This window comes from Hyalella azteca, unplaced genomic scaffold, assembly GCF_000764305.2.
Source record: "Hyalella azteca isolate HAZT.00-mixed unplaced genomic scaffold, Hazt_2.0.2 contig6529, whole genome shotgun sequence".
Taxonomy (NCBI): domain Eukaryota; kingdom Metazoa; phylum Arthropoda; class Malacostraca; order Amphipoda; family Hyalellidae; genus Hyalella; species Hyalella azteca.
The window spans coordinates 13,126-30,847 of NW_025936688.1; the positions used below are offsets into that span (position 1 = coordinate 13,126).

The 17,722-nt window shown below is 39.2% G+C and overlaps 1 protein-coding gene across 3 annotated transcripts; it reads left to right on the plus strand.

Annotated features, from left to right (window-relative positions):
- The first annotated feature begins 4,558 nt into the window (after positions 1-4,558).
- Positions 4,559-11,727, plus strand: LOC108673296 (C-type mannose receptor 2). 3 transcript variants are annotated; one of them, XM_047880883.1, is made up of 8 exons: positions 4,559-4,773; positions 5,721-5,906; positions 6,324-6,439; positions 6,808-6,964; positions 7,253-7,426; positions 8,785-8,894; positions 10,442-10,588; positions 10,874-11,727. In XM_047880883.1, the coding sequence occupies exons 1-7, from the start codon at positions 4,731-4,733 to the stop codon at positions 10,577-10,579; spliced, it is 924 nt and encodes a 307-aa protein (XP_047736839.1). In that variant the 5' UTR covers positions 4,559-4,730; the 3' UTR covers positions 10,580-10,588; positions 10,874-11,727. The 3 variants fall into 3 exon arrangements, with proteins under 3 accessions (XP_047736839.1, XP_018016589.1, XP_018016588.1); XM_018161100.2 differs by lacking the exon at positions 10,874-11,727 and adding an exon at positions 10,661-10,849; XM_018161099.2 differs by lacking the exon at positions 10,874-11,727 and having other exon boundaries at positions 10,442-10,849.
- The last annotated feature ends 5,995 nt before the right edge of the window (positions 11,728-17,722 follow it).

Sequence of the window (17,722 nt, forward strand, 5' to 3'; positions counted from 1 at the left end):
GGGCCGGTATATGGGCTTCAACTTGTAAAGATACAATTAGAGTGTACGTCGTGCCTCCACGATTAGGCAGTACATCCAGGCAGGCGTTCTGCAGTACATCCAGCTTAGTGAGCAGTGAACGCGATTAGGCGAGGGGCATCAATAATCATGCCGAGTTCTCTGTGTTGTGGTTTGTAGGTGATGGGCTCTCCATCGTAGCGCATAATTGGGACCTGTTTTCATATATCAAAGTAGTATTGGAAGAATCTTTAATTGGGGTTGACCACTTGACCCCTGCGTTTAAAGTAGTCTCGAATGACATTCAGGTTGTCAGTCATTATCAGTTTTGCAGCCTTCATAGTTTCTGCACGGCATCCTATCGTAATATCGCCTGCTTACATGAGTGTGTGCCACCATTCATTCATGCTTACCAATGCAGGACAATAAGGCAGTGGACCTGTATGATGTGGGCTGTGAAGGGTCCTTCAAAGGCTTCAATATGGGTAAAACAACCCTTTCCTTCCAGGCTGATGGGACGATGCCTGTGCAGTAGCTCTGATTCAAGATCAGTAACAATTCTCAGAGTTGTTCAGTGCTCAAAGGTTTTAGAAAGGCATTATGGACCCGATCTGCACCTGGTGTAGTTTGACGTAGTCTCTGCATAGCATGGTCTATTTCAGCCATGCTGAAGTTTCTGTTGTACTCACTGTCTAGATTTCTTCATTCTGTAGGGGGTTTTGTGATCGCCATGATTGGGCATTTTTTTTGCCAATATGGCAGCAAGCGCTTATTGCTTAGCACAGCAAGTTAGCCTATAGGGTCGAACGGCCACTTTTGTGAGCTAAAAGTGACCGTTTGGTGGTGCACGGCAGGATTCATGCTGTTCCACTGGCGAGTTGGGCTGGTTGGTTGCAGTCCGTTGTCCGCTAGTTACAGTTCGAGCTAAAGTGTTTCAAATCATTGAGGAACAACTCAATGATTTGAGTTGTTCCTCAAGCAAAGCAGTTTATTCTGTGTGCTCTAGAACTCCAGTGGATGGTGAGGGATTTCTTCAGTACAAGGTCATGCACTCTTATAGTAAACAAATGGACGAACCTCAAACATCTTGCTATTTTAAAAAAATTATCGAAATGAATTTTACTTCAACTCCTGGGCCTATGTTAGACGAAAGAAATTTTTAGAATCAAATGTTTTTCGACATTTCGACAATAACTTTCAACCCCGGTTCGGACGTTGGCTTGTGACATACGTGCTCAGTATATGGCCTTTTTGTTCAACAGTGGTTCTTTGGTCGTGATGAAGTGTTTTGTAGCGTAGTCTTGTTTGAATATAATCATACCAACTTTATTGGATCGACGAAATAATCATTCATACAACCCCAATATTTTTTATTCAATCTTCATTTCATTTGATATCGTATAAACTTTTACTTTCATACAGGCTTGTGCACCAGTCCGTATATCTTGGTAGGCACGCAGTGCATTTACTTACTTCTGACCGATTAATTATAACTGGAGCACCTCGCACATTCAGTGTGGAGCGACTGGAGGAGATCTGGTAATTCTGGATGAAAGTATATCAAAGTTGCCGCATACCTCGAAGAACAAGGTAACCACCCACATAATCTGATTCCTGCGTTTTACCTGTACTTATCTTAGCTATAAATTTTAGTGATGCCTCTTAGAACAACTTAAATTTGACCTAACACTGGTCCTACATGGGTTAAAAACTCATAGATAGTTGCTTTTTCATTTCTCTTTTAGTTGTGTTCTCCTTTCTCTTATGTTGACAAAGCCATTATGAACCGCATAGATACTGGATCGGTGGCTCCGATGAAGACTGGAAAGGGCGGTGGCGCTGGGTTGACGGTTCACCGATGATGATAGGGCTTCCATACGGGGCAAATGTAAGACAATTTAAACTTGCAGGTTATATTTATTGAGAAAACTTTTTATATTATATACAGCATGTAAATATTTATTTTGAGAATGAATTCCATTAAAACACAATCTAAAAGAGGCAAAATCAGTGCCAGAATCCTGGCATAAGTTACTAAATTAAAGTAAATCTAACATGAATGTTCGAGTCGATTCAAACTCCGACTCAGTTCCTTGAAAAGTCCGCGACATTGCGCAAAATTTCGAGCTACCATCTTTAATTCAATCCCGCCGGGGTTGACAAAGTTTTCTCTGTCGCTGGAGGTGTCGGCAGAAGCCTCGGAAGAAGTTAGAGGTCTCGGCCGATCCTCCTGATCGACGTTTCGGTAGGCAAACTTTGACGCAGAATTTTCCTGTAAGTAGCGGCCTGTTTTCTTCCTCGGCACTATTTTTTAATGTGGCGTGCAATTGACCCCATCACTAATCAACATTGGAACTATATATACAAAAAAATTGCTACGGAGTGATGAATTTATAACTTCAAGAATTAGCTCAAAGCGGTTATTCAAATGAATTTGGTGGTATACCAAAGTAATGAAGGTCTCATTACTTTGTATCCGTTTGGAAAACAGCCCAATCCGTATGAATTGGGCTGAATGGATTGCGCTGTTTTTATGGACACAAGAGCATCTGTTTGAAACTTCGATATCAGGTAGTTCATGGGGCAAATTATATTCATTCATATTATATTTAGCTAATAATATCATAATTATGAAAAGGCGAAAATGTTTAGTATATTTGATCCTCGGTTTCCTTTTCAGTATGGTGTAGAACCTTCAAAACCCGACAACCCTGGAGTGGAGAACTGCCTGGAGATCAGTTCTGCGTGGCAGTACAGGTTTTCCAACACGCTGTGCTCCGAGACGCGACGTGTGATCTGCGAGGTACAGCCAATATTGAGGAATATACAGGTAACTATCTTGCAGCAGAGATAATACAATGAAACTCCTTATGAGACTATAAATCCCAGAACAAATAGATCATTTTAAAGTGGATATACGTCAACCGAAGGAAGGCCAGCATGGGCCAAGTACAATAATACTGTAAACGTTCTGTATAAACCGGCTGCGGTTTAACGAAAGAAGGTTGCTGTAATTTGTGAGTAAACCCCCATTGAGAATTATTGCATGCAATTTTTGTGGCCATCAGAGATCCTGCTTGCAGGGCCAAGAATCAGAACGCTGAACGATATTCGACTTGGTTGAATTTATTAATTCATTGATCGACCTGTACCTAAATATAGTTATTGTTTGAATAAGAAATGTGTTACAAATCAATAATTATTTTTTACATTATCATAAATTACGATAACTAAATAAATCCTAGTTAAAAATGCTCGTTTTACAGCTTAAAGAAAAATAAACTATTTTTTCTTGGAATGATTCCATTCATTCATCCTCAAGTATTCTCCCACAGAAAAAGGCGACAATATTAGTTGACTTTATTTATAGGAAGATACTTTTTATACAATTGTTTTTATTCAATGCGACGTAATAGGAAAATCGTAATGGGCAAACTACCAATCACGACGAAAAACGTCGTGGCCGAAATTGAGGAGATTTCTTGCATAAGAAATTCTCTTGCCGTGTGAGCGATGGCTGAGTAAGGTGTAATCGGCAATATATAAATAGTGTGTAATATGTATTAAAGTGTAACGAGTAATATGGAGAGTAATACGTTTTATTATTAATGAGTAAATTGGCAGATTTGGCGACGCTCGGCTAGCAACTAAGCAGATACCTTAACCATCTACCGCCGTATGTCACTCTCAGGGAACATAACTTTCAACTTGAATTATACGTAAACTATCGAGTGTAGCAACCTGAAGACGTTTGTACGCAACAGAGAACATTCCAAAGTTGTCGTACGTGATGGCAACCATCAGTGCAAGTCATTTTGCGCTCACTAGAACGTATCCTTTTTGGGAAGTAGGCTTGTGAAAATATTGCTCGGTTACTCAGGTCGCGCGGTAGAGGGTTAAGGGGCCGTCGTGGCAATGTATGAGTGGCAGCATTTTTGGAGTAATCTCCATTTCAAATTAAGCCGCCACGGAGCTGTGGCTGCCGTTTGGCGCATGAACGCAGTCTAGCTACATCTGTTGGGAAGCCACAAGCGCCATCACGGAACGATCCGATGGAATCTACTGTACATCTGTTTACTTGTTCTAAGCGCTTTCACCTGCGAATCCCACCGACTGCCACGTACGTACGTTTATCTGTATACAAGACTTTAAGCCAGTTGACATTCATCGCCTTATCAGAAATGTATGGTGGAAACACTCCGAGTGATGGAAATGGGTTAGGGCCAACAAAGATGGCCGCACAAACATTCGTGATGAGGAATGAAGTGGTGGACCTTCAGTCATTACCGATGATCTGTTTCAAAAAGTGGTCTGTAAAGTGAAAGCGAGGAGACGATTCACGATTTCTTCTTTAGCTGAAAAGTTTCCTTAGACGGAAATCTATGTTCAAGTATATATTGTATATGTACCTCATACAGCGATGTACTGGGCTATCAACAGCAGCTGCGAGAAAGGTTACAACTTCTCACGGTATGAATATGGTCTGAGAAACACATCTGATGGAATATCTCTTACCACGTGAATGTCTTGTGAATGCAGTACGTGTAGTCAATACATTATATGTGGCTTAATGCGCCATAAATACAGCTGGTGATCAGGCTCACGTTCAGTGCGCCCGAGACTGTCTCAAAAAAACGCGTTGTCTCCAAGTCTGTAAGGAAACAGAATTTCATCGCAATCCTGCAGTCCGGTAGAACTCATACGCAGGTTACGTGAATTGCAAATCCATAATTATGAGTCTTAAGAAAGTTTTCTGCCTGCTTGTGTTCGTCACAGGTGAGTATCATTTACGTTGTATGTCTGTTGTTCCTTGTCACAGGTGAGTATCGTCTTCATCATCTGCTCGCTTTATCTTGTCCCAGGTGCTGTGTATTATTTTCGTCGTATGTCTGTTGTTCCCTGTCGCAGGGGAGTATCATCTTCATAGGTAATGAGTATCACTCATACCTAATGCGAGCCTTCATATAGGAATATTATACGTGCCCTGGGACACATACTCCCCTGTATTATGAGTATACCTTTGAGTTATTTCTTCCCTGTGTATATTTCCAGTTGATGTGGCGTTAACAATATTGATGGGATTTTTTGCGACGGAGATTCAAAAATTTTGGCGGCATGTTTCCATTACTTCGGTTTGTTATTGCAATTAAATGATTGCTGACCTTTTTTTCATTAATTAGGCTTAACTAACGTAGAAGTAAAAAGACTTTTTAATATCATGAGCTTCACTTCTGATTAATATTTGTTGCAAATCTTAAAATACGAAATAAAAAGGCATAAACAAGTGAGAAATTTTATTATGAAAATGTTTTTTACATAGTTTAATATTTAACAAGATGGATATTCCATGCGGCAAGAGCATTACGAGAAAATAGCGTTTTTGACACATGCATGGGCTCGTGTGAATTTTTTTTGCAGAGATACGTCAAATTCGAAGTGTTCAACTTACTGAAATTATATTCCCGCATACAATTTTCTTCAGCTTACGGTAAATCTTGAACAAGTTTTGTGCAAACATGTCCAAGCAATTTTAGAGTCTATTTAGTAATTCATTTGTTATGTTGAAGAATTTATTATTTTCGTAGCTTGTGAATTTCTTGTGTGATTTTTGTAGTTTTCATAAAATATGAAACAGTCTCATTCAATCTATTCTAAAATAATTCGCGAAATTTCCCGAAAAATGAATTCATTGTGATATTAAATTTTCTCGTTCGATATGACAGGCGCCATGGCAGTTGAGTGTCCCGCTGGCTATGAGGTCGTTGGGTCCAAGTGCATCCACCGCCATCTTGGAGGTAACCTCACGCACGACGACGCGGTGGCTTACTGCTACCAGAACTTCGGCAGGCTGCCCGTGCTGCACGACTGCGCTTCCTTCATTGATGTTGCTACTTATGTCGACGATGGATGTGAGATTAAAACGTCATGAAGAATCCAACGTAATTCTTATGCCAATGATAAATTAAATAGGTATTTCTCAACTTTCTCATCAAGACGTCCCTCATAGCACAAAGCACACTATGTAATTTGTCTGAATGAAGTAGCTTATTGTTCGACAATCTTTTACTTATTTCTAACAATGTCAATTTTCAATATCAAGATTAAAAATTAACTTCAATATCAACCTTCAATCAATAGGACATCGACAGGGTATTGCTTTATAGTATCCTTCGAAGCTTTACTAGACACTCGAGTCTTCAGCCCCTATTCTCTGAGATCCCAATCGATATCAATAGCGTGATGGGTTAATATGCAATACATCGTTTCCACCATTTATTCAAGTTTGGATTGCTAAGCATCTTCTGTTTCCCCATGTGTTCTGTCAGACTCAGCGGACGCCATCAACGGCTACTGGCTGGGCGCCACCAACTCGTCGGCTAACGGCGTCTGGCAGTGGAACGACGGCACCGCAGTGCAGATGGGCGCTCCGTTCTGGGCGGTCGTGAGTGACTTGATGCGTTTTACGAATACACACAAAAAACTACTTTTGTGTGACACAAAATAGTTTATGAAATTAGGACAAGACATTAGGAAACACCAAGCTTTGAAGCAAGGCAAAGTCCCATGATAAAAGGATGCGAAATAGAACAATTTTACCTTCGCCTACATATTTTTCCATTTTATTATTTTTGCGACCATTACGGTATCAATATTGCAGAATTAACGACTAAGCTGTTCTCAGAAATACTTTCACAATAATTATAATAAGATAACGTTGGTTAGCTATAAATTTGCTCGTACGTTCGTCATTAATTCAGTATTTGAGTGCATGAATTATTTCGAAATAAAATTAGTGTTGGTTCTCTTCAGAATATTGCAGCAGATGGGAAGACAGAGCCCAACAATGCTCTTAGGGGTGAAAACTGCGCCATGATAGGCGCCACCAGGGGCTGGCTGCTCAATGACTTGAGTTGTACCAAATCAGGCTTCGTAGTTTACGCTGTGTGCTCAAGAACTCCAACGGATGGTGAGTGCCTTCCTTAAAACAGTGTCTCCTTGAGAATGAACAAACGGATAACCTGAAGCGTCTGGCACATTTTATTTTTTTAAATGAATATCAATGCTGGTTTCAAGCCTGGGTTAAGAATAATTTTTTTTACCAATTGGTTTCAATAATTATTTCAGTTATTTGGAGCAAGTCTACACGTGCTTTCGTCAAGAAATTATTCACTCGACTCAATGTATTCTTATTTATAATAATTTTTGTCGGATTTTAATTTTGTTCAACACACCATAAACTTTTCGTTCCCGGCAGGATTGTGCGCCACTCCGTACGTCTTGTTGGGCACACAATGCATTCACTTACTTCTGACTGATTATAATAGCTGGAGCGATGCGCGCACCTCGTGTGGAGCGACTGGAGGAGATCTAATAATTCTAGATGACTGCGACCAGTACAGCAAGGTTACCTCCTACCTCAACGATCAAGGTAAACAACCATAAAATTTGATCTCTGCATTTTGTCTGAAAGTATCTTGCCTAAAAATTTTAATTTCTTCCTGACTAACTTCATTCTAACAAAGCAATGTACATTCTCGTGCGCTACCATTGAGAGGAGCTTTACACTTCTTGAACCTATACATATATAGCTGTGTTGTTTTCCCATGATTCTCCTGCGTACTATTTAACAATGTAAAGATAATTTTATCACTGTACAAATAGTTTTAAGGTTCATCACGCATATCTCTCCAAGCTTTACTGGGGCCGGGAATGAAACTCCCAGTTGGATATAACTCCAACCTCCAAGTTATAATCTTTAGAATTTAGAATCGAACCTTTTTATCCTCTGTTTTTGTAGAAAAAATATATATATTTCCATTTTGAAATAATTTACCGTATTCTTTGACTGCAAATTGGTAGGATTAATTATTTCAAGACTATAACAATACCAATTTAGAAGTCACTCTTCAATTTTAGTTCCAATCCATCCCATTTTATCGATGCCTCGCAATTCACCCACTAAGAAAAATTTTCAGGATCAGGCAATATCCCGACACGACAAATATCTTAGATATGCACCCCAACAGCCCTTATGTACAAAATCCTGACAAAATAAGTATCCTGGATACGCACCCCAACAGCCTCTATGTAAAATATCCCGACATGATAAGTACCCTGCATACGCACCCTAACAGCCTCTATATACAATATCCCGACATGATAAGTACCCTGGATACGCACCCCAACAGCCCCTATATACAATATCCCGACATGATAAGTACCCTGGAAACGCACCCCAGAAGCCCCTATATACAATATCCATATAATCAATTTAACACCGACGTCAGAGTCGGTCCTACTTAAACTTCGTAGTCTGACATACAGTAGTGGGAAATTTGCAGCAACACTTTATTACAATTGGTGATGGCTTTTGCCCAACGGAGCCTCGTGACGAAGCTCATCCAACATTGATTCATCACTGGTAAACACCAGGTCTAGATTATTGGGAATGTGTTTACTTCTATAATGGGTTGGTTTGGGATTCAGAAGACATATAAAAATATACGTGGGATTCAGAAGACAAATGAAAAGTGCAACGTATTTTGTAACTGGAGTAAAATGTAAGCTGTGTGTTGTATCTTAAATGTGTATTGTGAATTTTAGCAGGTTATTCGTTAATTTAAGCTCATTAGTTTTACTATTACTGTCGGTAGCCGGGATAGCGAGTCTAAAATTGAATGGATTATTTATAGATCCCAGGCAACTCCGAACTAAATTGATAGTTGTTTTTATGTCATGCTTCAATTCAATTTTTTATTATGTTTTCATGTCTTTTCACATTACAAGGCTACAGCCCTGATGGATATTGGATCGGTGGCTCCGATGAGGCATTGGAAGGGCAATGGCGCTGGATTGACGGTTCTACAATGGCAATGGGACTGCCATACTGGGCAAATGTAAGATACAGTTATCATGTGAAATGTCTCAAATGTGATCAGTTAAGAAGCTGCATTTTTTAGTATAAAATTTAGAAAATGTACGAGTTCTATTTTAAGAAAACTCTAATTATAAGACAAATTAAAAATTGTGGAATAAAAACTGATGCAGGTCAAGGCAATAACGCCATTCATTGATTGGTTAATGGGTGAGTCAGGAGGCAATAACAAACGGCTACTTCCCACGGCAATATTAAGCTGCCACCCTGATTAAAATATAAAGAAGACGAATATGCTGAAAACAAGATTCTTCGACTACTTGTAAAAAAAATCTGCAAAAATGCCTTTTATTCTATCCAAGTTTAAAAACGCCTTTACTTAACTTCATACGGGGTGGTATAAGTAACAAAATCAGCGAATAGGAACGAGTATGAAGGTGGGACCGCAATCACCTTCGACCGTCAGGCTGACTCACTTGCAGAGCAGTGAGCATACATAACTGAAGATTATGAAGCTTCCAAGCCTCAGTTATTGACGTCTGCGTGGTGATCTCATTGAAGTATTCAACTTAATACAAGTATAAACGATTTTAATGCTACCGTCCATTGAACAGATTTGATAAAAAAGACAGTCTTTTAGATCTTTGAATTAGTCAAGAAAAGTACAATAATCGGCGACAGGCCTATCCAGACCTATTCTTCAACGCCGAAGATACTTTACTATACTATTTCTGCGTCACCGTACTGTCACGTCCTCTTATATAATGCATGATGCTTCCGCCCACATCGTGGGAGCGGCCTCGCTCACGTGACGTATAATGATTAAGGGTTTTTCACTCCATCAATGTCCACTGCGTCTTCATAACAGTTTCTGTAATCTAATAATATGATAAGAATGAGACGCCTGACAGGTGGTATTCTTACCTCACATTCAAGTTAGGAATACAGCACTGTCGATTCGATTAAGGTTAAGGATATCGCACATAAACCTTGTGAATCGGACTCAATGTAGGGACACTGAACCTAAATCTTGTCAATGTCTCTGATCTCGGCAAAGACGATAACTTGGCGTCGAATTAGGAACGTTGAATTATTAAATCGTTTATTACGTCGTTTGGGACAATTTATATGAAGTATCCGCAGGACTTCTGCATCTTGCGATTATTGTGCAGAATTTTGACAAAGAATTTTCAAATTAGTATAGAAGCTCCTGTTATTTTTTTAAACTAATTCTTGAATGAGGAGTGAACCTTGACTGATTTCACGACTTATAATTATTAACTTTTTTTGTGAAATATCAAAATCCCGTGGCAAGAAATCCCACATTTTCTTCAGTTAATTGCTTTTTTTAATCCGTGCATCTTTAATTTAGCAGCGTGATGCTAGCGCTATAAGGTATTTGTCCGCAAGCTGATGGTAATGATGTAGCTTGTTTCAACTTACAGATTGATAAATACCATTAACCACGTTCAGCATGTTTGAAATCTTCCCTAATGAAGCAACACCAAATTATATCAACGAATGCTATGTTGTTAGAATTTTTCACCCGTTGTTGACTTCTCTCTCCAGACCGGCGCCGGAATTCAAGAGCCCGACAGCCCCGGCGTGGAGAACTGCCTGGAGCTGAGCTCCCTGTGGATGTACCGCTTCTCCAACACACTGTGCTCCAACACGCGACGTGTGATCTGCGAGGCGCAGCCTCTCTAGATCTGCGAGGCGCAGCCTCTTCAGATATGTGAGGCGCAGCCCCTCTCGGTCTGCGAGGCGCAGCCCCTCTAGGTCTGCGAGGCGCAGCCTCTCTAGATCTGCGAGGCGCAGCCCCTCTAGGTCTGCGAGGCGCAGCCTATATAGAGGTAGATTGTCGTATAGCAAAGAGAAACAAACTACTAAAGTCTGCGATTTTCTCCGTAAAAGATTGCTCGTATTTATAGGCCTACACTTCTACTTCCTTCAAGAATATTCAATGATTGACGTGTTCACAAAATTTTATAGATCTGCGAGGCGCAGCCTCTCTAGATCTGCGAGGCGCAGCCTCTCTAGATCTGTGAGGCGCAGCCTCTCTAGATCTGCGAGGCGCAGCCTATATAGAGGTAGATTTTCGTATAGCAAGGACAAACAAACTGCAATAGCCTGCGATTTTCTCCGTAAAAGATTGCTCGTATTTATAGGCCTACACTTCTACTTCCTTCAAGAATATTCAAGGATTGACGTGTTCACAAAAATTTTTATTGTCAGCGAAAAAAATGTGAATGATCAATAATTACTGAAAAAATGCTACTATAATTATAAGACGTGTTAAGAAACTTACAATGATGAATATCATATTTTTGATATTCATCAAAAATTATGATATTCATCTTTTCTTTATCATATCCATTCATACATTTTGCAGTTTATAGGTCGAGGACAAATAAAGAATTTTTGATTGTGGTTTGTCCATTTCTTCATCATGTTGTTTTCTATAAAGAATGCGACAACATTATTCAACATATTCAACACTATTTAACATAATAACATGCAAATATTCGCAAAACAAATTGCCAATTTTCTAGAAAAGCTTGTGGGCTGCAAACACGGAACCATTTATATACGTTTTTTTATAGCCGTGCGGGCAAACAGTAAAGTGACCTCTTAAGAAGATTGCTACCAAGAAAATAAATCTGCAACAGCTGACTATATTCCGTTAGGCTTATAATCTATTAGGTTTTACAGTTTATGATAACTTAATTAAATATGAAACCCCTTTCGAAATCCAATTGCTGTTCCAACATAAGATCGTAGGATTAGGGAATAGATGTCTAAACTTGGATATCCAAGAAGTGTATTTTCCATTCAGTTTTTATGTCCATGAGGCAGAATTTTAATGATTCTCAGCATCCTGGGAAGCGGGAGAAATTCTTAAAAGAATCGTTCACGCTGAATGGGTAACAGATTATTGAGATGCCTCATCAGTTGCCAAAGAATCATAAGCGACAATTGAAAATAACATTTTCATAGCTGGTTGAAGTACTTTGTTGGAAAAAATAATTGTTAGCTTGAATAAATCAGATCTATTAATTTAATTATTTCACAAAAAACATTGATTTCATTAATTACTTTCACTAAATTCAAAAATTCAACAATTATGTTAAGAGATTCCATACTCGTGGACCATCCTTTCAATGCTCTTTTTATGCCACTGATAGGAGCTGTCGATCACGGCAGAATGGAAACTCAGGTGGCAATTATTATTCAGTAAGGGTTCCAGTAAGGTTTTCCACCTCAGGCTTCCAGTAATGGAAACTCAGGTGGAAAAATTCTTATTTTTTGTCAATTCAGAAAATATTGTATAAATAACTTTGTAGGGCTAAGCAGAATAGAAATAAGTGATCATCAATTTAGACATTTTAATAAGAATTTATTCAAAGCTTCGTATTCAGGGTAGTTCCTCATATTTAAGACAGTTTGAAATCCATTTAGAATGCTGCGTTCAGGTTTAACTTAATTTGGCAGATGTTGAAGATTACTGGAGATACTGGTAAAAACAAACGCATCATCACAACAGAGTCAATAAGCAAGTAATAATTAAGATATTTCAGTAGTTCAGTATTTACTTTAATTAAAGAATAAGGCCTACCTTAATCAATTAAGATTAAGCGCACCTATTGCGTAGTGCTTTTAGACGTAGAAATTAATTGTAGTAATGATTTTTGATTTTTTAGACGCGCGGCAGTTCCGAATTTAAATAGAGGTTACCATGGTATAGAGAATGACCACCTGGGTCAGTCAAGTTAATAATTTTAAGGTTTAGTGGTGAATAGTTAAAGTTTAAGGTTTTAAGTCAAATAGGCAATTCGACGAGCTGGCCAAAGTGTTAAAAAAAGAAGTGAAAAACGCATGCACCCCAAAACTGAAATATTTACCTAAGCAAGAGTTGTGCACACCAAATAAACACCTATTATTTAATGAATTAGGAAAACATATAAGGTAACATATTAAGTTAGTAGAGGAACTGGACACGACCGCTCTGGTAGAGTTTTCTCAATTAAGCATTTTTCGGGAGCAGCGGCTGCCTTATTAATGGGCTGAGCACGTTCAGCTTCTTCGCAGTAGTCTTCCCAGAAGCCCGGATCGGAAATTTTCGGACCAACTTCGGGAATGGTGACTTCCAACCGGAATTTTTAGTCACGTCTTGAAACATTTTGCTTAACGTTACGTAAGCAATCACATTAGCAATATTCATATTGTAATGTTATATGTTATGCAATGAAACCTAAAGATACATGTTGTATATATACTGTATATGCTGATACTGTATATGACTTAGAGAGTACTCTGAAAATCTGAAAAAACTTTTCGTAAATCAAACGAAGTGCTGCTTTACAAGTGGCACTAAATCTCTGACAGCAGCAGGCTTAATAAACCGCACGTTCCCGGTTTTCTCAAGATTTTCAAAAATTTTTACCTTTGCATTGACGTTTGGCAAATTTTGCAGCTCTGAACCGGGAACATGATTCGCACTCGGATCCTCCAACATCGTCTAGAAAAGCATCAAAGTTGAAGGTTAGAAACTTTGGCTCTTTTTATTAGCGCTTACAAACGGGAGCGCAGCCGTGCACCACCAATTTTGTGCACCAATAAGCCCTGAATCGAACGCCTTGGATCTCTCCGGATACCCACCAATCAGCCGTGCACCACTCGGCTTTGTCCGCCTCCGGCCTTGACCATCACCTGCCGTGCACCACCAGGCCGCGGATCGAATCTGACTTCCGGGCATCGTTAAATTACGTAATTTTACATTCACCGCATCTGAGGTTAGGTTTCAGATAGCATAGTTCTGTTCCAAAATTTATCGTCCTTCGACTAGTGGCCGTTCGACCGAGGGCTGGTTCGACCCACTGCCTAGATACGGACGGCTTAAAGTGTTGAAGGCTACGTTCCGGAAGGCAGGAATCATGATGGTCCATTACATCCAGGGCAGTTGTGGTCTTCGGCAGGCGACCCACGGATCCTAGAAGTCAGTTTCCTTTACCCTAAAATGATACAAGATAATCATTACCCTAAAATTACAAAAATATTGATACAAAGTAATTATGAATAAAGTATGAATGAGCGGATATATTTAGCGATAAAAAAACAATAAGTAACCCAGTTACATCGTAACATGCTAGAGAATACTGCGAACTGACATAACTAACCGATAGCTGTGTAGATTAGCATATTGGATTATGTTATCTTTTCTGTGGTCCAAATTTTGCTCATGTCAAATAACATGTTAGAAATGAATCCCAATTTTTAATAATAAATGAACTCCTGTATCGATTTCGGGTGAAATGAATTTCATAAATGCCCATAAAAATACTATAAATGAAGTTAGATATTGTTTTTATCATAGAATATGTGCACTTCTTATGCAGGATAAGACAAAACCGTTGTAGCCTACTTTTACTCCAAATTTCGATCGTTACTGGTTGGGTTTGATAGTTCCTGCTGACAAAGTTACCAGAAGTTTCTATCAATATTAGCTTGTGGTTGCTTCACTATATGACTGGGAAATCTGGCCTTATGTTATTAATGTCAAATTGGCTCAGTTTTTACCGGATTGCAGGAATATACATGAAGTATAAAAAATACTGTCATGTCTACGATAGACGGTAGACCAGTATTGTATGAGCTCTCCTTGAAGCAGATCAGAACGCTAATGGCAGGGAGAGGACCTATGCTGCTGTCGATATTGTCCAGGAATTTGGCGCTGTGAAGGAAAATGTAAAAAATTGCACTCCGATGCGCAGAGATGCGAGCCTTAACCAGCTTTTTTTTGGATTCAGAAATGATCTTTCTAATGCAGCATCGACTTTCCTTGCGCTACGTTCGCAGCACAGAACTGCATAAATCTGCTCGCAATACTTCGATCTGATTTTACATGAATTTTATTAATTTTGTATCTATAATCTTAAAATAATCTTATAAGAAACTTGTGGGCGAACTCTAACTCCTTACTATATACTTGCTCAGCTCTGATGGTAGCTTCAGGACTCGAGTTGAAATTTTATTAGTGAAAGTCTCTTATATTTTTAACAAATGCGATGGCTCTATTGCAGGTTTAAGCAGTGACTCAGCAGATATAACACAGTCGAGAATTTTTCGGTTCAAATATCATCCCGTCAAAAGCTATCAAAAATTTTTTCAAGTTCGTGTGGAAAGCTCTACAGGATGCTACCCTTATCCTGCTGCAGATATTTGCTTTCGTTTCCTTGGGATTGACTGCCTGTAAGTCTAAGAATTTGATGACGTACGTTGCCGGCTATCGTTTTCATGCATATTTTTTATGATGTATTAAGAGCTTCAGTTGTGCGGGTTTCTTGTCGTTTGTGTGGCGTAAACTTTATCTCTAATTTAATTTCTTATTTATAATTGGTTTTAAGACTTGTGGTGCACGAAGCATGTCCCAGCCTGATACCTGTCAGAAATATAATTTGTTGTTTATTTCTTTCAGCTCTGTGGAAGTTTCAGCTATTCAAGCTATATATTTATGATAGACACGCATTAGAAGGAGCGTACAATGTACCTTCCTTATCTGTACATCTCCATCAACAGTAAACGATAAATTTTGCTTATACCTCACTTTAGAAATTTCTTGAGTAGCAGATGCTATCATCCGTTTCGATGAAAGCGCAAAAAATGACTATTGCATGGATTCTAGGCATCACCAGCTCAGTGATGCTGGTTGTTTCCGTAACGGCAATGTTTCAAAATGTCCAAATCGGTATTTCAAGAGAAAAAAAGTTCTCTGTTATCCGCCGCGGCGAACTTCAACAGATCATTGTCGAAGACATCGGAGTTGGTGACATAATTCATGTTTGCAACTCTTATTGTATGTTTTAAGAAAAATCCCATTTATTTGAGTTTTGTGGTGCAGAATAAAGGTCTGCACATTTTGATCACCCGTCCAATAATCCATAATGATTGGATTATTCCAAGTCCAACCGCATTCAAAGCAACGTTCTATCTTCTTTCTGTAGCATTTTGTGCGTGCACAGATAAAACCAGATCAGCCGCTATACTTTTTTTATTTTTTTTCTTTTTCTCTCTTCTTCTTCTTTTTGCCACACATTTCCTACTAAACACAGCAATCCCCCAATTGTGGCCTTTTCCTGTGTGTATCATTAGTGTTTAAAACAATCTTACATTAGTTTTACCTAGCCAAAAACCCTAACATAACCTAACCGAACTGAACACAGCCTGACATATCCTACCTGTCCTAACCTAATCTTACCTCACTTAACCTTACTTCACCTAACCTTACCTTGCCTAACCTTACCTAACCCAACACAACCTAACCTAACTTAACCTATCCTAACCTAACCTNATTTTAGGTAATTTTTTGACCAAATTTTCCCCTTTTTTGGGGATTTTGGGGGGGAAGGAGTGGGAATTTCGGAAATCCGACAAGAAGGTTTGGTAGAAAAAATATGCGTACGTCTCTGTGCCAATTTTCATGAGATTCTAACGTTTGAGCTCCTGGGAAAAACGGCTCGAGTGAAAACTTTGACCTCAAACCCCCCTGTACGTGATTATACAGCAGCAGCATATCAAAAGTGGAGAGTATAAGTTTAGCGTCCGCTTCGCTGGCTGTAGGCACACAGAAAGTGAGCCGCTCCTGCCGAACAAGCTTAAATGTAACTTGCTGCGTGGGGCCATCTGCCACCAAAGTCGTCGAACGCTTCATTTATCAGAGAAATTCTTTGTTATTCTATTTGGTTTGAAGAAGAATGTGTTGTTTTCATCATAAACTGCATGGAATTTCAATTACCTCTACTGCAGCTCTATTGATATTTCTATTGCTTTATAGTATTCCTCCTCAGTTAGACGTACCCGGGATCAAATTCGCTGCATTCGTAACTTGCAATGGTTAAATTGTTCTTCAGTAATCTGAATAGTTTCTCAATTACTCATTTATTTATTGAATAAGTTGCTTTTATTTATCGTTCATTCAGGTACGACGACCTGAACAGCAGCCTGGATGAGGCTCTGGTGGCGGCGATCTCGATTAATTAGGCCTACACGTTCCGAATTATCCCGGAGACAAACCCCAATGCCCTCCACAAACTGGTACGTTGGTTTGCAATGAGATAACAGGGACTATCTATCATTGGTCATTGCATTTATAAGTAAAAGACGAAGAAGAACCTCATTGTAAGATGTGTTGTAGTCTGATTACCGTTTCAAGATATTTCTATTTAATATTTCAGATGCATTTTTCCGAAATAAAAAAACAGAAAAATGAACTCGTGTTCCAGAAGTTCATCCGTATGGTGAACATTCCTTTGATTGCCACTCAATCCATTTCTTCCGAATTCGACAGGAATTTACACCATAATGGTTTAAAATTAAAGTAATTTATATCAAATTTCAATTAATATTATAAATTAAATGCCTGAGAAATCTTCTCCCAAAAGTTTGGACTGATTAGAATTCTTAAAAAAAATTCCTACCTCCGAAAATTTCAGTGCAACTAAGTGCTGCAGGACCAGCAGGTGAACATTAGCTCGTTGATAACCTAAACTTGTCGTAGGTAAGCCAAAATTAGGCATTGCATTCAGCAATCGCGATACCTGAGCCAGACGCCCTGGATGAAGGCGTTGCTCTCGTTGTCGCTGCTGTGCCTGCTGGTGGTGGTCCTCACCAAGGGAGCTCATCAGACCTACCGCCTGCACTACCGTGGCTCGCCCCTTGCGCCACCTTCACCAAGAGCAATTGAGGCCTCGGTCGACAGCGTCATCAAAGTGCGAGGCAAATGGTTTGTTAGTCTAACACAGTGGAAATTTACTGACGCGGCAGCTTCTGATTTGGATTACCAGAAGCTGGGGC